Below are 21,135 nucleotides of genomic sequence, written 5' to 3' on the forward strand. Positions count from 1 at the left end.
AGATGTGTGGAGTTCAAGATCTGCCAAACCATCAGCTGCTCGGCTCCGATCGGCCGCAGGAACAGACCTGTGTCTCCTGCTGCAGGTACAGATCACACACACACACACACACACTTCAGAAGAGAGAGGATAATACGACACACACACACACACACACACACACACACACACACACACACACACACACACACACACACACTTCAGAAGAGAGAGGATAATACGACACACACACACACACACACACACACACACACACTTCAGAAGAGAGAGGATAATACGACACACACACACACACACACACACACACACACTTCAGAAGAGAGAGGATAATACGACACACACACACTTCAGAAGAGAGAGGATAATACGACACACACACACACACACACACACACTTCAGAAGATAGAAGACCAGTCTGAATGTTACTGCTGGTTTCAGAATGTTACAATACATTCAAAAGTAACAATCCCATTATGCTTGTGAAGTGATACAATGTAGCATTCATTTAACCCAAAAACATTAAAGATGTAAAAAAAAAAGTTATTTCAAAATGTTTGCAAAATGATTAATTAGTATGTTCACTGAACGCTCACATGACCCAGAAAAAACGTTATAAAAAACATTTAAAACCTGATAATTAGGCTACTAGAAATAATATTGTCATAAAAAGTTATGAATAAACGTCCATAGTATTGTCTTTCGGTAATGTGTAATAATGTTCTCAAAGCGTTACCACAAAAACCTTATTCATATATATATATATATATATACATTACATACCTTTTTTATGAACGTTCTTCTAACATTCTATAAATGTTACTATATTTCCAAAATGTTTAGACAACATCCAAAACTAACGTTTCCATAACATTTGCCAAAGAATAAAATGTAATGTTCCCTTAAAGGTCAAATAACCAAGAAAAATGCTTTTAAAACATTTAAAAGCCTGGAAGTTTTGAACGTTTAGAGACCGTTCAGAAACAACACTTTAATAACGTAAAAGTAACGTTATAGCTATACGTTCTGGAACTTATTCTGTTGGCTCAATTTCTCGCTTTTTAAATAATTTAATGAGATACTGTATGAGTGACTGTATAATGTGACGTCTGAACAATACTTGGGCCGATAAGCAAAATTAAATTCAGTATAATATGGATCATAAATACACGACGACATACAAAAATGTCGATAATACAGGTAATAAACAATTATCAATCATATATATTTGAATGCAACTGATATTGTTTGCGCAGCGCAATCTGCAGGCCGTGTGTGCGCCGTGACGTCACCGCGCCGCGAGTCTCGTGTGTTTACGTGGAGAAACATGGCGGCGACGGTGACAGCAGACCGGAGTAAAACACTGAAGAAGTCCCACAGATTTACCGTTTGAGCCGAAGCGGACCACATGTCAGCGCGCCGCGTTTAGCGCTTTTCTGACGCGCGTCTCTCCGTGTTTTAGCCGCAGGAACCGCGGAGACGATGGAAGACGAGGAGCGACAGAAGAAACTACAGGCCGGCAAAGCCAAGGTGAGATTTACCTCATCTTTACCTCATCTTTACCTGTGTGCGCTGACGTGTACCTCAGAATACCTCCGTTTGCTGCAAATTAGCTCAGAATTTACCGCCCATCTGAGATTCAACCCACTGCTGTCTGTCATTAACCCCACTCACATTTGACACTCACATTGCCTCATGTTTAACTCAATTCTGTCATTTACCTCATAAAATAACTGAAACCTGTGATTTCACATTTACATCATATTTACCTCTATTTTACATGACTGCTGTCATTTACCTCAGAGATCCACTTACAGCTGTAGTTTGACATGCATTTGCCTCATGTTTACTTACATTATACCCCACATTTACCTTAGAAATTGACAAACATTGTGATTTAACCTCTTTTTTTTTACTTCAGTTGTAATTAACCTCACTAAAATCTGTGATTTAACTCACATTTTATATACTATTTATCTTTTCCCCTGACATTTAGTTTAGAAAATAACTGATATATCAGTCAAACATGAGTAAATCACATATATGTCAGTTATTTTCTGATGTAAATGTAGGTAAATATGAGGCAGATGTGAGCTAAATCAAATGTTTACCTCTGTTTTATGTCACATTTACATTAGAAAGTAAGTGACACCTGTGATTTAACACACATTAACCTTATTTACCTCAATTTTACCTCACATTTACCTCAGAAAGTAAGTGACACCTGTAATTTGACACACATTAGCCTCATTTACCTCAATTTTACCTTAAATATAGCTAAGAAAGTAAGTGACACCTGTGATTTGACACACATTAGCCTCATTTACCTCAATTTTACCTCACATTTACCTCAGAATGTAAGTGACACCTGTGATTTGACACACATTAGCCTCATTTACCTCAATTTTACCTCACATTTACCTCAGAATGTAAGTGACACCTGTGATTTGACACACATTAGCCTCATTTACCTCAATTTTACCTTAAATATAGCTCAGAAAGTAAGTGACACCTGTGATTTGACACACATTAGCCTCATTAACCTCAATTCTACCTCATATTTACCTCAGAATGTAAGTGACACCTGTAATTTGACACACATTAGCCTCATTTACCTAAATTTTATCTTAAATATAGCTCAGAATGTAAGTGACACCTGTAATTTGACACACATTAGCCTCATTTACCTCAATTTTACCTTAAATATAGCTCAGAATGTAAGTGACACCTGTGATTTGACACACATTAGCCTCATTTACCTCAATTCTACCTCATATTTACCTCAGAATGTAAGTGACACCTGTGATTTAACAAACATTAGCCTCATTTACCTCAATTCTACCTCATATTTACCTCAGAATGTAAGTGACACCTGTGATTTGACACACATTAGCCTCATTTACCTCAATTTTACCTTAAATATAGCTCAGAATGTAAGTGACACCTGTGATTTGACACACATTAGCCTCATTTACCTCAATTCTACCTCATATTTACCTCAGAATGTAAGTGACACCTGTAATTTGACACACATTAGCCTCATTTACCTCAATTTTACCTTAAATATAGCTCAGAATGTAAGTGACACCTGTGATTTGACACACATTAGCCTCATTTACCTCAATTATACCTCATATTTACCTCAGAATGTAAGTGACACCTGTGATTTAACACACATTAGCCTCATTTACCTCAATTCTACCTCATATTTACCTCAGAATGTAAGTGACACCTGTGATTTAACAAACATTAGCCTCATTTACCTCAATTCTACCTCATATTTACCTCAGAATGTAAGTGACACCCATGATTTAACACACATTAGCCTCATTTACCTCAATTTTACCTCACATTTAGCTCAGAAAGTGACACCTGTGAATTCACTCACAGTTGCCTTATATTTATCTCACATTTAACTCTATTTTACATCACTAATGTTATTTAAATCAAAGAACCACTTCTGTGTTATCACTCGCATTAGCCTCATGTTTGCTTTAATATTACACCACATTTACCTCACAAAATAATTGACATGATTTAACTCACATTAGCCTCTTGTTTACCTCAGAAAATATCTCACATTGTGATTTTATTCATATTTATCTCTATTTTACCTCACTGCTGTAATTTACCTCACTAACATCTGTGATTTCACTCGCGTTATACATGCTATTTACCTTTTTAAAAATAATTGACATCTGTGATTTAAGCCACGTTTGTCTGCCTCATATTACCTCACAGCTGTTGTTTACCTCAGAATATAGTTCACGTGTGAAATTAACCTTGGTTTTTTGTAACATATTCACCATACATCTGAGGTTTACCTTAAATTTACCTTCCTTTCTTCTGACATTTGCCTCGATTTCTCGATTTTAACTCGTATTTACCTACCTCGCATTTACTTCAGAGAAAAACTCTCTCTTTATGAGTTTTCGTGTTGTTTGTTTTGAGTGTTTATGCATTGCATGCTCCTTCTGTGCCTCTCTTGTGTGTGTGTGTGTGTGTATCTCAGTATAGCTGAAATGATATATGGACAGATAAGGCCGTGTCACTGTGAATCTGACTGCTCTTACAGGTCGTTTAGTGCTGATGAATGTAAAGGCCGTCTGAGAACATGTGGATGGGCTTGTGAGACTGGATTTTCTAGCTATTACTACAGCGGATGCCTCCCATTTGTGCACATGAACGATCTCTCTGCAGTCTTTAGGTGTCTATAACTTGCTGGAGCATGTCAAGAGCACAGAGACTGACTCGTGATGTTATTAAAACAATACGATAGCTGTAGTCATGGCTGAAGTATGTTATTAAGCACAACACCCACTGCACCAGCTGCTTTTTATCAGTCAGTTTGCATTATATCAGAGACTGGCCACTGGTTTATTTAGGTATCTCATTGGATTTATTGGACTTTAGTTTCTCAGGTGAACAAAACATGTACAATAGCTTTGTAAATGTCAGGAGCCACTGAATAAGAGGGTTTGTGATGGAAAGAGATGATTCAGAATGATTCAGAATGTCTCGTGTAAACATTCAGAGTGAATGCGAAAATTGTGCTGCTTTGGAGCAGAAATAAATCACTGGACACTGATTGTGTGTTTTGTCCAGTAAAATATAAAAGCCTTTCTGTTTGAGATTGGTTTATTTTGTTGAGTTTTCTGTGATTGCCCAATCATGCAAGCAATCTGTGTTTACTTCAGTTATCAATGGAAAACTCTTTAGTTTGACGTTAATTCAGTTGATAGGTTTGCCGTTACAAGTCAAAACTAAACATTTGTATTCCTTCATATTGTGCTTGCAACAGCAAGTTTCTGGGATTGCATGAACTGATTAAATGCAATGCAAGTGGCTTCGGATAAAAGCATCTGCGATGTGAGTATTTGAATGTTGCACAGCACTGTGTCGTTACGTTTGCACAAGACGGATAAAGGGATTTATGCATGAGGCTTTCAAAAGGTCTTGATTTCTAAACCGTTTCAGCACAGTGAAAGACTGTGCGGATGACCCATGAACCCTGTGCTGGTGTGTTTGGAGCATCATGTGTTTGTTTTGCTGCACCGAGCGGTTGGTGTTCAGAGCAGCTGTCAGCACACACTGTTTTCATGTCAGTGTTATTAGTGAACGCTTCAGACCGGAGAACAGTCAGTGTCTTCTGCCATTGCAAAACAGAAACACTGCATTAGTAAGATGCAAGATCAGAATCAGTGCATGCTAGAGTATTCCAAAGATGGGTGATTTATTATTTCAGGATGAAGTGTGCATTCATGCATGCTCCTTTTCCCTTTACCAACCAACGCTAACGCAATGCTCTACCATTTGAGCTACAGGAACATTGAAAAATGCCTATTTGACCCCCTTCTACAACATAATGGATCGCTCAGTAAATATCGATCTAGTGCATTTAATATTTTGACCTTTATCACTATTTATGTTTGTCTTTCTTTAAGAAACAAAATATTAACATAAACATTTAGCTTGATTTGACACAGAATAACTATGCATGCATGCAAACGCTAGCTAAAGTTGTACTCTGATGCACGTCTGATATAAGCTGCATTAGATTAGAACCGAGGGCTTATACACACTAACACACACCTGGGTCTTGAACCGTGTGTCCAGTCGCCTGTTTAACTCGAGGTCTGATCCATTATCTCAAATCTATTGTTCCAACCCAGCGTGCATTGAAAGTGTTTTCAGCCTTCACCAGATCTGAGGACCTTCATTTATGTGTGTGTTGTTGATTGTAGACTAAAAGCTCTGCTTAACAAGGTCAGGCCGTCAGTATTCAGACGCGCACACGAACTCTTCGTTAATCTTGATCAACAGTCTGAAGAGATAATTGGCTTGGCCGATAAACACAGTTAGTGTCACTCAAGAGATATTGCACAAAAACTAAAGCAGGCTGCGTTATTAAATCCCTCCTACACACTTGGCTCGTGATCTTAATTAACCGCTCGCCAGATGATTGTGTGACCCTGTTCTGATGCTGATTTACTGCTCAACAAACATTTCTGATCATCATCGATGTTGAACACAGTTGTGCTGCACAATATTTTAAGTAGAAATGAGCTGTTTGACACTAAAGTACCAGCAGACCTAGATTTGGCCTAGTGCGATCGCAGGATTTCCAAACAGGTGTCAGCAGGGGACGCTCACCTCAGGGAATTGCAATTTTGTTTAAAATGATGCAAAACAATAGATCTATATATATGATGTTTAGTGAGTTTGGTCTGTTAATATCACTGTATTGGTACATTAAACCACATTAAGCGTTTTTCATGTTAAGCGTTTTAGAATGTCCCGATGACCTCAAATTAGATGTATTGCTGCGTCACAGGAACGTTTTTGCAGCACATTTTGCATATCGGCTCATCTATATTCGCTGGCTCGTCCTTTTCATTGGGTTGAAAGCCAAAATGTTCCCAAATTGGCGACGTGACATTAGGTTTTGGGACGAGATCGAGCGCCTCAAAAAAAACGAAGCACCATAAAGCTACAAAGGCTCGCGAGAAAACCATATTGTATCATTAATTTATTTAACATTGAATGCACAGTGACAAACTGAAAAAAAAAAACAAGAAGGCCACAGCCTCATTAAAAAAAAAAAAAAAAACTTAACACTGCGGTTTCTGCGGATGCTATCTCTACTCTGCGGTTTGCTTGTCAATAGCGCGGTATTACAATATTGCGGTTATCGCGACAGCCCTATGTGTGTGTGTGTCTCTGTGTGTGTGTGTCTGTGTGTGTGTCTGTGTGTGTGTCTGTGTGTGTGTCTGTGTGTGTGTCTGTGTGTGTGTCTGTGTGTGTGTGTGTGTGTGTGTCTGTGTGTGTGTCTGTCTGTGTGTGTGTCTGTGTGTGTGTGTGTGTGTGTGTGTGTGTCTGTGTGTGTGTGTCTGTGTGTGTGTGTCTGTGTGTGTGTCTGTGTGTGTGTGTGTCTATCTGTGTGTCTCTGTGTGTGTGTGTGTGTGTGTGTGTCTGAGTGTGTGTCTGAGTGTGTTTCTGTCTGTGTGTCTGTGTGTGTGTGTCTGTGTGTGTGTGTGTCTGTGTGTCTGTGTGTGTGTGTGTGTGTGTGTGTGTGTGTCTGTGTGTGTGTGTGTCTGTGTGTGTGTGTGTCTGTGTGTGTGTGTGTCTGTGTGTGTCTGTGTGTGTGTGTGTGTGTGTGTGTGTGTGTGTGTGTCTGTGTGTGTGTGTGTGTCTGTGTGTGTGTGTGTCTATCTGTGTGTGTGTGTGTGTGTGTCTGAGTGTGTTTCTGTCTGTGTGTCTGTGTGTGTGTGTGTGTCTGTGTGTCTGTGTGTGTGTCTGTGTGTGTGTGTGTGTGTGTGTGTCTGTGTGTGTGTCTGTGTGTCTGTGTGTGTGTCTGTGTGTGTGTCTGTGTGTGTGTCTGTGTGTGTGTGTCTGTGTGTGTCTGTGTCTGTGTGTGTCTGTGTGTGTGTGTGTGTGTGTCTGTGTGTGTGTGTGTGTGTGTCTGTGTGTGTCTGTGTGTGTGTGTGTGTGTGTCTGTGTGTGTGTGTGTGTGTGTCTGTGTGTGTGTGTGTGTGTGTGTCTGTGTGTCTGTGTGTGTGTCTGTGTGTGTGTCTGTGTGTGTGTGTGTGTGTGTGTGTGTGTCTGTGTGTGTCTATCTGTGTGTGTGTGTGTGTGTGTCTATCTGTGTCTGTGTGTGTCTGTGTGTGTGTCTGTCTGAGAGTGTGTGTGTGTGTGTGTGTCTATCTGTGTGTGTGTGTGTGTGTGTCTGTGTGTGTGTCTGTCTGAGAGTGTGTGTGTGTGTGTCTGTGTGTGTGTGTGTGTGTGTGTGTCTATCTGTGTGTGTGTGTCTGTGTGTGTCTGTGTGTGTGTCTGTCTGAGAGTGTGTGTGTGTCTGTGTGTGTGTCTGTCTGTGTGTGTGTGTGTGTGTGTCTGTGTGTGTGTGTGTGCGTGTGTCTATCTGTGTGTGTGTGTGTGTCTGTCTGAGTGTGTGTGTGTCTGTGTGTGTGTCTGTCTGAGAGTGTGTGTGTGTCTGTCTGAGTGTGTGTGTGTCTGTGTGTGTGTCTGTCTGAGAGTGTGTGTGTGTCTGTCTGAGAGTGTGTGTGTGTGTGTGTGTGTGTGTGTGTGTGTGTGTGTGTCTGTGTGTGTGTGTCTGTGTGTGTGTGTGTGTCTGTGTGTGTGTGTGTGTCTATCTGTGTGTGTGTGTGTTGAATTAGAGCCGCTGTTATCCTGTCAGTTGTTGTCAGTGGTGGGTGTATGTAACTCATGCAGTGTGCAGTATTTCTGAAGAAGTTTAGTGTGGCACATTATCTCATTCTTTTGGGGATTGATTGAATGAATTGAAGTCGGAAGGTGAAAGGCTGAAAAATAAGAGTGATTGATGACATCAGATGAAGCGTTCCTGTAGCCCGAACATTAGGGGACGATGCTAGCAACGACATGGTCATGTGTTCGATTCCCAGTGTTCATTTAATGCAGTGTAAGTTGCTTTGGATAAATCCCACTGCCAAATGCATAAATGGAAAAACCAAAAAAAGTGAAATGACCAAATCTTGCATTCAGTCTTTTTGTCAACCTGTGGAGCAGCGCTGTTTCTGTTTCTCTCTTGGATCTGACTCCTCACTGATCTGACCTTATGCACCTCGGTTTATGAGCCAGAATTATCTACAAATAATGCTTTATCACTCAAAAACTGAGGAGCATGAGCTCAAATCAGTGAGGCCTACGATCAGTCAGATCCAGAAACAAACAAGGAGACAAAAAGATATATATATATTTTTGTTTTTCTGAGGGAGCAAAAAAAATCTAAATATTGAGAAAATCATCTTTAAAGTTGTTCAAATGAAGATCTCAGCAATGCATATTACTAATCAAAAATGAAGTTTTTATATATTTACAGTAGGACATTTACAAAATATCTTCCTTAAACATGATCTTTACTTAATATCCTAATGATTTTTGGCATAAAAGAAAAATTCATATTATATTTGAGTTCTCCAGACATCTAGAGCTGGTGTATTCCTTCCTGAAGATGATTTCTGGTTCAGATGAGCGGGATGTGACGGTATGTGGTCACAGGTGTCAGGTTTAATAGCCGTCTGTGCTGTTAATCCAGATAAAGCAAAGGATCTGTGCTGACAGAGCACAGTGTAGATCAACTCTCAGACATGATTCGCATCAGCTTCACCAAGCTCTGCCGCTTTACCGTGGGTTTCACATTCAGTCTGTTTCGCTCTGTGTGTGTGATTGATGTCGCTCATGAGCGTGTGTTTGTGTGTCTTCAGCTGGCCGAGTATCGTCAGAGGAAAGCTCAATCCGATGGCCAGAAGAAGCAGAAGAAGAAGAAGAAGCAGCCTGAAGCGGACGCAGAGGAGCAGAGAGGAGATCAGACCACAGTGTTGTCTCTCTCTAAGACCCTGCGGAGCGGAGAAACGGTCACACACGAGCAGACCTACTCCATCCAGGTCAGCAGATCACACACACACACACACACACACGGATCTAATACCAACACATCTGAACCAGAACACAGAAGATTAGATTCATCAAATCTAATTTCATATTCAGCATGCAAACATATAAATCACTGATGAGGCATTTTCATACAAACTTTTAGGTGATGTCGATTACTGTTGGAGATATAAACGTTCACAAGTAAAAACTATTGTTATTCAGTCGTATATTAAAATATGTAATAAATAACAGCAATATGCATTTATCAGTATGCTGCTCTCTAGGTTTCCTTCTCAGGGTTTCGGTCACAAACAGAAAGTCTTAAACCCATGCAGTCATGGTATTTGATGTAATATCTGTATATCAGTAGTTAAGCATCCTTAAATCAGCATTAAAAATAAAAAGTCAAATAAATAAGATCAGTCATAGTATAATAGAAGTGGGTCAAAGCTGAATGAATAAATGTAAATGTAAGAGAGGAATAGAGTTAATAGACGTGTGTCCTCTGTCCTCAGCCCGAGAGTGAAGTGTCCACGACCGCTGAAGACTGCTCATCTGAGGTAACACCCACAACACTTTCAAACATTTGGGTTTTACCAACCACATTTTCTTCTACATTTATTCAAACAAAAAGCATAATTTTTTTTTTTTTTTTTTTTTTTTTTTTTTACAAAATTTGAATATGGGTTGAAGACGAAAAAGTGTTTAAGCATAAAAAAGTGTAATACTGCTTTAAACTGTTGTAGTTTTTCCACCCATAAAATATGCAAAAAGTTTTCTGTTTTATTTAATTGCAATTTTGTTTTTGTTTTTCTGAGCAAAAAATAAATATCATACATATTCCCCTGATTTACAGAAGACACCCAGTAAAATGTCATTCAGTGTAACAATCTTGTCAGGAATATTTACAACAAAAATCCATTTATGACATATTAAAAGATTAATTACTTTCACCCCAAATACTAATGAGTGGTAATTTGACATTTTTAACATTTGCCACTATCCTAGGTTTTGCCCATTTGTCAGTAAGAATTTTTTACTAATTTAAAACACAGTAAAATTTAGTATGCTCCATTAATCTTGTAGATATTTTAATATGTACTGTACATGTCAGAATAAGCATTGAATTTTTGCATAAATATTGTGTTACACTGAAAGACAATGTTACATTATTTCAACCAAATTTTGACATTTTATTTATTTACTTTTCAGTTAGCATATTTTCTGCTCTAATTCATAAAACTAATAATTTATTTATATATTTTTATTAAGCACATTTTCTTCACAAATTTTCAGTACAAAGATATTATTTTTTAAATTTAGTTTATTCATGTTTTTATTTATTTATTTTAATTAAGCACATTTTCTCTACTTTTCAATGTAATTTTATAATTGTACAGTATATTAGGATTTGCTGCATTATGACATTTTTTTCATTATATTCAAAGCTTTTAGCTTTGTTTAAATGGTTTAATATTTTGTGTAGATTATTAGTACAACCCGAATTCCGGAAAAGTTGGGACGTTTTTTAAATTTTAATAAAATGAAAACTAAAGGAATTTCAAATCACATGAGCCAATATTTTATTCACAATAGAACATAGATAACGTAGCAAATGTTTAAACTCAGAAAGTTTACACTTTTATCCACTTAATTAGCTCATTTAAAATTTAATGCCTGCTACAGGTCTCAAAAAAGTTGGCACGGGGGCAACAAATGGCTAAAAAAGCAAGCAGTTTTGAAAAGATTCAGCTGGGAGAACATCTAGTGATTAATTAAGTTAATTGATATCAGGTCTGTAACATGATTAGCTATAAAAGCTTTGTCTTAGAGAAGCAGAGTCTCTCAGAAGTAAAGATGGGCAGAGGCTCTCCAATCTGTGAAAGACTGCGTAAAAAAATTGTGGAAAACTTTAAAAACAATGTTCCTCAACGTCAAATTGCAAAGGCTTTGCAAATCTCATCATCTACAGTGCATAACATCATCAAAAGATTCAGAGAAACTGGAGAAATCTCTGTGCGTAAGGGACAAGGCCGGAGACCTTTATTGGATGCCCGTGGTCTTCGGGCTCTCAGACGACACTGCATCACTCATCGGCATGATTGTGTCAATGACATTACTAAATGGGCCCAGGAATACTTTCAGAAACCACTGTCGGTAAACACAATCTGCCGTGCCATCAGCAGATGCCAACTAAAGCTCTATCATGCAAAAAGGAAGCTATATGTGAACATGGTCCAGAAGCGCCGTCGTGTCCTGTGGGCCAAGGCTCATTTAAAATGGACTATTTCAAAGTGGAATAGTGTTTTATGGTCAGACGAGTCCAAATTTGACATTCTTGTTGGAAATCACGGACGCCGTGTCCTCCGGGCTAAAGAGGAGGGAGACCTTCCAGCATGTTATCAGCGTTCAGTTCAAAAGCCAGCATCTCTGATGGTATGGGGGTGCATAAGTGCATACGGTATGGGCAGCTTGCATGTTTTGGAAGGCTCTGTGAATGCTGAAAGGTATATAAAGGTTTTAGAGCAACATATGCTTCCCTCCAAACAACGTCTATTTCAGGGAAGGCCTTGTTTATTTCAGCAGGACAATGCAAAACCACATACTGCAGCTATAACAACAGCATGGCTTCGTCGTAGAAGAGTCCGGGTGCTAACCTGGCCTGCCTGCAGTCCAGATCTTTCACCTATACAGAACATTTGGCGCATCATTAAACGAAAAATACGTCAAAGACGACCACGAACTCTTCAGCAGCTGGAAATCTATATAAGGCAAGAATGGGACCAAATTCCAACAGCAAAACTCCAGCAACTCATAGCCTCAATGCCCAGACGTCTTCAAACTGTTTTGAAAAGAAAAGGAGATGCTACACCATGGTAAACATGCCCCGTCCCAACTATTTTGAGACCTGTAGCAGAAATCAAAATTGAAATGAGCTAATTAAGTGGATAAAATTGTAAACTTTCTCAGTTTAAACATTTGCTATGTTATCTATGTTCTATTGTGAATAAAATATTGGCTCATGTGATTTGAAAGTCTTTTAGTTTTCATTTTATTAAAATTTAAAAAACGTCCCAACTTTTCCGGAATTCGGGTTGTATATTTAATTATTAAATTAAGTATATAATTTTTTTTACTTATAATAATAATAAAAATAAATATTGAAAATGTTTTAATAATAAAATAATAATAATAACAATAAAATCTAAGTGATTTATTACAGAAATGTAAGGCAGGAAAAATGTCTTATAATAGTGAGAAAAATAAGAAATATGGAAGAGGTCAAAAATATATATTTTGTTTTACTGAATATGGAAGGTAAATATGATTAATAGACATGGAAATAATGTAAAACATTTTTACAATGGTCCTAAAATCTCTGATGTTTTTGTGAAAGTGATTTGCAGGAATCTGTATTTTGTGCAGATTGCATTGTGTTTGTGTCTCTCATGAACTGACAGGTAAATGGTTTCCACGAGAGGACTTCCTCTGTGATCGGGGTACAGTAATGTATTTGATCAAGCAGTAATCGCTCGCAGCGTCTCTTCTGATGCACTAACCTCAGCTTTCCTCTTGCTTTACCTCATCTCTGAATATACTACTGCTGTTCTGTGCTCACTCACTTCACCACATTAATAGGTCTGTTGGCATTTTGGTGGAGGGGAAGGCGTAAAAGCACTGTTAATCTTTTACAAGGGGATCCAAAGCGACTTATGAAGTAGAAGCAATCAGATCAACGAGAGAATGACAGGATGAATGCTAAATTTATTTTTAATTATTTGTTCCTGCCTTTTATTTTATTTTTAATACATATACCAGTTTTAGTTATTTTAGTACATCAGGTTCAACTAGCTTAAATAAAATATTTACTTTATTCAATATAATATTTAGCTTTATTTCTGGTAATGCACATGATATGTGAATATGAGACACTAACTCATACAGGGGCATGTCTGCACCAATATTTTCTAAAATGACATTTTAAATGGTTTTTAGCTTTAGCTTTGGTGAAGTGTAATAACCCTGGGATCAGTAGGCAGTTCTCAGATTCTCCTGTCACTGTTTCTGTGGAAAGGGCTTCATAAGGAGCGCTCATGAATCTTCTCACTGTGTCAGGAAGAAGATCTGCAGGGGTTCGAAGCGCACATGGAGGCTCAGAGCCACAGGCAGGACATGGAGGACGAGCTGGCCGCTAAGAGCCTGGCCCTGGAGGAGCTGAGGAGTGAGCTGGAGGACATCAGGTTTGGAGCTGAGGGAGTGCAGCAGGTGTGTGTGCTGAAGGACTCGCGAGTCACACTGATTATACTATATTGTAATGGAGACGTGTGTGTGGTGTGGCTTTGTGTCCTCAGCTGCAGGACTTTGAGGAAGCGCTGAAACAGAGGGATGAAATCATCACGCAGCTCACCTCCAATCTGCAGCAGGCTCGAACCGAGAAGGAGGAGGTGATGAGGGAGTTTCTGGAGCTGACGGAGCAAAGCCAGAAGCTCCAGCTTCAGTTCCAACAGGTATCAGACCTGCGCTACATATCTTCAGCTATAACAATAACTGTGATGCTACTGTAAAGATAATTATACTGAATGCCATGATAACGATAACTATAGGGATTTCTCTAATACAGAGGTTTTCAACCTGTGGGTCGCGGTGGTATTGCAGGTGGGCCGCCAATTACTATTAAAAGAAATTATATTGTTGTTAATATATGTAAAAATGTCTAAGTCATAACATAATAACACCATTTTATATATATTGTAATTAAATAACAAAAAATAAATATACTGTAACTTTGGCATGTGCCAAACTCCAGGTTCCAATGAAGATAATTGCGCAAATAACTGCAATTGCAGATTTAAAACAGAGATGGCGACAAACTTACGGACTGCAGCTTTAACTTATGATAACTACAAAAATAGCGAAAACGATAGCTATAACTATGACTATAGAGTTTATTTCAAGTATTATGAAGGTTATTATAATGATAACAAGTGCTAACGATAATTTTTTCAGTTCCTCTATTAACTATAGCAATAACTATATCAATTACTCTAGTGATACCTATAATGATAACTACATAGCTAATGATAACTATAAAAATAGGAAAAAGTATAGAGATAACTAAAATGTTAATTATAGCTAAATCTATAACTATAGGGATAAGTATAATGAAAGCTATAATTATAGTGTTTATGATATCTATAGCTATAACCATAATGAAAACTGTAATGAGAACTATAAAAATAGCGATAATGTTAATAACAATAACTGTAGCAATAAGTATAGTGCTAACTTTATCTTTAAAGGTGCCATCTGTCATATCTGGCAAAAAAATCAAGTCATACTCCACATTCCATACCAGATGGGGGCAGTATGCCTCAATAAAGTGAATTGGTCTACTCTAGAGTAACAAACGAGAAACGGCATAGTCTCTATGCTCCGCCCCTACCTTCACAACAACACTAGAGCATAGCTGAAGCCTATAAGACAGCGGTTCTCGATTGCAGTCCTCGCGCCCCACTGCTCTGCACATTTTGTACGTTTCTCTTGGCGCTTCAGACATTTGTTCTATTCGAACATAAGTGCCCTGCGAAGTGGTCATCACAGGATATTCAGCCATGATTCCAGTTCGAAGTGAACGTAGCTATATGTTCCAATCAAAGTGCATTGAAGTGTGCAAGACGTGAATTTAAATTGTATTGATTTACAGAGGTATATGATGTCACAGTTGTCCATGTTTAAAGACGCTGCACAGCACAAATCAGTGAATGAATGTTTCGATGTGAGGTAAACTTCAACAGATTTCCCCCGCTCAGAGAGTAGGGAGCAATGCACATTTGAAAAACAGTTCATGCACGGAGTTCATTTCTAACGAGCTGATTATCTGAATCAGGTGTGTTAACAAAGACGAATGTAGAAGCAGTGGGGTGCGAAAACTGGAATTAAGAGGACGTTTTGCCTCCAGAGGAACGTTGGGTGATGTCAAGTGATTTTGAAACATGACATCTTCAAGCTACTCCCCTTCACCTTTACCAGTGAAAATGTTCCTATTCGTTTTGTTCATATGACATTGAGTTGTATATACACAATATTTGAATTAAATTAATTTGACAGACAGCATTCTGTCAACATCATTGGTCAACATCAGACAGCTGATGTTGACCAAGCTAGCGCCAACCAACGTAACCAGAGCTGCCAACTCTCAAGCATTCACCATGAGACACACACAATTGACTCTTTTCACACGCTTTCACGCCACACATCAATTTTCTCACGTACAGAAAAACCACGAAGCAAAGAGGACACGGAGACCAACAGACTAGACAAAGCAGGTTAGTTATGATATAAAAAAATGGGTAAGTTATAGCTAGCTAATTATCAAACGCAGCTACGGTTAGCCATCGCTAACATTAGCACGTTTATAGAACAGCCTTCGATACATTTCTATGTTATAACTTCCCGAAAAAAAAATACACAAACATATAAAACAAACTTCTAGTGAAATACTAACAGCATCTAACTTACCAATCCAAAAGAAATGTTGCAAGTTCGGTGTCGAACCTCATTTCTTTCAGGTCCATCAGTTGTCTCCAGCGATTGAAAGCAGTGCCGATGTTTACTCTGGTTCGGCTCCTTTTCTTATCGGATTTGATTTGTGATTCTGAGCGCGGTTGTTTCCCTGTAGCGGGTGGTGGTCTCTTGCCAAGGGCTTCAGTCATCCTTCCGCTCTCTTCCCTGAACTGAAATGAAGTAGTGGGCTGTACTTTCCACACGATTGACATCAGGTTCAAGTACGCCCACAAACCGTGCGAGTTATTCGTGTATTGCAGGTTGGCTGGTGGTTATGTTGCCCGCATACCGCCTCCCATGGCCGAAACTGGTATTACGACACCTGTCGGGCCGAGGCTAGTAATGCTACTGCTAATTAAGGTTGATATCTCTGCAGCACTATAACTTGACATTTTTTTTAATGACATCATCGCCCTTATTTCTTCTCATACTTTTGATGCGTGTAGGTCATTTTTTGTATATTTTTACCTCAATTTTTGCACATGGCACCTTTAATGAAAGGTATGATAACTACAATAACTTAATAAATAGCAATAACTATAATTATATCTGTAGCAATTACTCTTATGATAACTATAGCGATTATGAGAATAACGATAACTAGTAACAGTACAACTAATGATAGCTATAAAAATATTGAAAACAATAGAAATAACTGTAACGATAATTATAACGAGAACTAACGAGAAGTATAACAAACTATAATGAAGATTTAAAACCATAACAGTAACTAATGATAGCTACAAAAATATTGAAAATGATAGTAGTAACTGTAACGATAATTATAGCGATAACTATAACAATAAGTGTAACGAACTATAACAAGTATAACGAGAACTATAACAGTTACTAATGATATTTACAAAAATATCGAAAATGATAGTGGTAACTGTAACAATAATTATAGCGACAACTATAACAGTAAGTGTAACGAACTATAATAAATATAACGATAACCATAACTGTTACTAATGATATCTACAAAAATATTGAAAATGTTAGCGGTAACTGTAACGATAATTATAGTGATAACTATAACAATGATAAATATAATGAGCTATAATAAGTATAACGAGAACTATAACAGTTACTAATGATATTTACAAAAATATTGAAAATGATAGCGGTAACTGTAACGATAATTAATTGTAGCGATAACTATACCAATGATAAATATAACAAACTATAATAAGTATAACGATAACTATAACAGTAACTAATGATATCTACAAAAATATAAAAAATGTTAGCGGTAACTGTAACGATAATTATACTGATAACTATAACAATGATAAATATAACAAACTATAATAAGTATGACGAGAACTATAACAGTTACTAATGATATTTACAAAAATATTGAAAATGATAGCGGTAACTGTAACGATAATTAATTGTAGCGATAACTATACCAATGATAAATATAACAAACTATAATAAGTATAACGAGAACTATAACAGTTACTAATGATATTTACAAAAATATCGAAAATGATAGCGGTAACTGTAACGATAATTAATTGTAGCGATAACTATAACAATGATAAATATAACAAACTATAATAAGTATAACGAGAACTATAACAGTTACTAATGATATTTACAAAAATATCGAAAATGATAGCGGTAACTGTAACGATAATTAATTGTAGCGATAACTATACCAATGATAAATATAACAAACTATAATAAGTATAACGAGAACTATAACAGTTACTAATGATATTTACAAAAATATCGAAAATGATAGCGGTAACTGTAACGATAATTAATTGTAGCGATAACTATAACAATGATAAATATAACAAACTATAATAAGTATAACGAGAACTATAACAGTTACTAATGATATTTACAAAAATATCGAAAATGATAGCGGTAACTGTAACGATAATTAATTGTAGCGATAACTATACCAATGATAAATATAACAGACTATAATAAGTATAACGAGAACTATAACAGTTACTAATGATATTTACAAAAATATCGAAAATGATAGCGGTAACTGTAACGATAATTAATTGTAGCGATAACTATACCAATGATAAATATAACAAACTATAATAAGTATAACGAGAACTATAACAGTTACTAATGATATTTACAAAAATATTGAAAATGTTAGCGGTAACTGTAACGATAATTATAGTGATAACTATAACAAGGATAAATATAACAAACTATAATAAGTATAACGAGAACTATAACAGTTACTAATGATATTTACAAAAATATCGAAAATGATAGCGGTAACTGTAACAATAATTAATTGTAGCGATAACTATACCAATGATAAATATAACAAACTATAATAAGTATAACGAGAACTATAACAGTTACTAATGATATTTACAAAAATATTGAAAATGATAGCGGTAACTGTAACGATAATTATACTGATAACTATACCAATGATAAATATAACAAACTATAATAAGTATAACGAGAACTATAACAGTAACTAATGATATCTACAAAAATATCGAAAATGATAGCGGTAACTGTAACAATAATTAATTGTAGCGATAACTATACCCATGATAAGTAAAAGGAACTATAATGATACTAAAGTGCTAGCGATAACTATAATAACTATAATAAAAATGACTATAACGAATTACTATAAAGATAATGGTAAGGTTCTGCTGCAGTTTTGTCATCTGCTGCATTAAATCCTCAAGCTTTGTAAAGTCAGGTGGATTCTGCATAAATTAGCATAAAGTACATCCACCCACATCTCGCCTCGTCTCCTGTTTTGGAGTTTTTTTAAGTGTTTTTTTTCTCTGATATCCTGTCGTTCTGGATCTTTCTCAGCTGCAGGCCGGTGAGATAATGCGTAGCTCCAACATCAGCTCCACCGCCGCAGATCTGCTCCAGGCCCGTCAGCAGATCACACTGTACCAGCAGCAGCTGGACGAGAGGGACGCACAGGTCAGAGGTCACCAGGAGAAGACGCAGGAGCAGCTTCTATTGATCGCACAGCTTCAGGAGAGACTGAGTGAAGCAGAGAGGGTGAGTTCACTATAAAACAGGTCTGCCCACTCAACGGCCATCAGCCCTAGGCAGCTGTCTACAGTCATGTGATCCAGCATCATGATCTTAGCTCATATCACACCCTCAAATATGGTATTGTTCAAGTATGGCTAACGCACAGGCATGCTTTTGCATTCGAGTCCTCTTTAAAAACAACCAAACAGACATCTTTAAGTGAACTGAATAATTACAGATTCTGTGCTTATTATTTTTCCACCATTGCAGTCAAATTTGGGCTTTCAATTTAATGAGTTAATTGACTTGATGATGTAGCCCATTAAAATGCAGTTATATGCCCCTAAAATTCAAGATACGAAGACAAAAAAATTACCCTCTTATATTTATATCGTAGTTTAGCAGTTCTTCACAAATAGCTACATGATTGCAAATATGATATTGATTTTATGCAATAGTTCAATAAACAAAAAGTTAATATTGTTACATTTGAGCTTTGTTTCACTTTAGTTTAATTTCTCAAACGAAGATTGATTTCGCAGCCAAGATTGATGTGTGATTACTTTGCGTTTTAATTAGGTTTGTCTGCACTAGGCCTGGGAGAAAAACTGATCTTAGTTTTGAACAGCAGATGGCGCTGCATGCTTTAGATACAGCCGTACTCTGCTCGTTTCCAGATCCTTACACATCCATACAATTCAAACGGTTGAAGTGTTGTGCTGTGTTTACATTAGGGCTGAAACGATTCCTCGAGTAACTCGATTACAAAAAATGATCGAGGCAAATTCCTCTGCCTCAAAGCTTCTTTTAATTTATTTTAAATCTCACGTCAGGTTCTTTCGCAATGATTTTTTTAATGTGACAACGCGTTTACGTCACCCACAAAGCGGAAGGAGACACAAGTGCTGCGTCCGAGATCTCATACTGCAAGGAGTCAGCAGTGTTTTGATTTTGAGCGCGCGGGCAAACGTAAAGAGAACGTCGTGGCGTGTGTCCACTGCAAGATAGCGCTGGTATACCACAACTAGGGCTCAGTGATTTCCGCGATGCAGAAAACGCGGAGGGAATCACAGAATCCAGTCATAAAAACGGAATTTACAGTTTAACGCAGAATGGCACGGAATTTGCCAAATTATGAATGAATTAATCAAAAATAGGTCATTGGACCAACATCAAATCACGATATGGACTAATATCTGTAAATATTAAGCCGGAACAGTCTATTTAAATATGAATCCTGCATGTTCTGCGTGTCTCTGTTAATGAATGGAGCAGAAGCGCATCTTCCTTTATCAACACACTGAAGCGCGCGTGACGCTCCGGTGATTTCAGCGTCTGCTATCTCACTAAATAAGACGTGAACACATGAACAGCATCTCCAGAACTGCTCTGACAGTCACTTCATGAGCATTTGACCGTTTGATTTGAGTAAAACTAGCGTCACATCACATACACTGAACTGTAAAGGTACGGTAACCCGTCAAAATAAAATGTGTTTAATGTTTAATGTGCATCGCAGAAAATGCTTTATTTAAAACCCCAACTGAATGGCACTTAAATGCACTTAATTCATCTGTCAGCTTTCTTGTCATTGTTCACAGTACAAGTACAGACAGAGAAACAATGGGTAATAATTAAATGTTTATTTACACTCTCCACTGCAGAAACAAACACAGACTACCTTCCATTACAAAGACATTCACATTTACACGGTTACAAACTAGATCACAGCGCCATCTGCTGTTAACATATAAACTCAGAATCAATTCCAGAGAGAATCGTGATGCATTCGAAAGATCGATCCACTAATAGATTCTGCATCGATTTACCATCGCAGCCCTAGTTGTGCAGTTAATAAGATTGAAAATTGCACTTGCTTTACAGCAATGCAAATCTTGTTGAAACTAAAAATTTGCTATTCTGTCTTCAGGTCCGCACACAAGCTGAAGAATCGTTTGCTCAGAGTTTACGAGAAAAGGACTCGCTGAACACTGAACATCAGCGTCTGATAACACAGCTTCAGGATCAGCTTCTGTCTTCCAAACAGCAAGTGGAGGAAATCAACATACATCTGTCAGCGAAAACCCAAGAACTAGACGCCTGTGAAAAAGAGCTCTCCGCGTCCAGACAGAAAGAGCGCATGTCGTCCGGAGAAATCCTGCAGCTCATGA

The 21,135-nt window shown here is 37.5% G+C and overlaps 1 protein-coding gene across 1 annotated transcript in view; it reads left to right on the plus strand.

The window, feature by feature from the left end:
• The first annotated feature begins 1,284 nt into the window (after nt 1-1,284).
• LOC132144840 (A-kinase anchor protein 9-like) overlaps nt 1,285-21,135 on the plus strand; it is an 81,251-nt gene continuing 61,400 nt past the window's right edge. Inside the window, exons 1-8 of the mRNA XM_059555406.1 lie at nt 1,285-1,528; nt 9,241-9,420; nt 9,925-9,969; nt 12,871-12,909; nt 13,526-13,675; nt 13,762-13,917; nt 18,791-18,988; nt 20,895-21,135. The exon at nt 20,895-21,135 is cut by the window's right edge and continues 1,265 nt beyond it. Coding sequence (XP_059411389.1) covers nt 1,481-1,528; nt 9,241-9,420; nt 9,925-9,969; nt 12,871-12,909; nt 13,526-13,675; nt 13,762-13,917; nt 18,791-18,988; nt 20,895-21,135 — 1,057 coding nt within the window. The 5' untranslated portion in view covers nt 1,285-1,480. The remainder of the gene's footprint in view (nt 1,529-9,240; nt 9,421-9,924; nt 9,970-12,870; nt 12,910-13,525; nt 13,676-13,761; nt 13,918-18,790; nt 18,989-20,894) is intronic.

The sequence above is a fragment of the Carassius carassius genome, chromosome 8 (genome assembly GCF_963082965.1).
Source record: "Carassius carassius chromosome 8, fCarCar2.1, whole genome shotgun sequence".
Classification (NCBI taxonomy): Eukaryota; Metazoa; Chordata; class Actinopteri; order Cypriniformes; family Cyprinidae; genus Carassius; species Carassius carassius.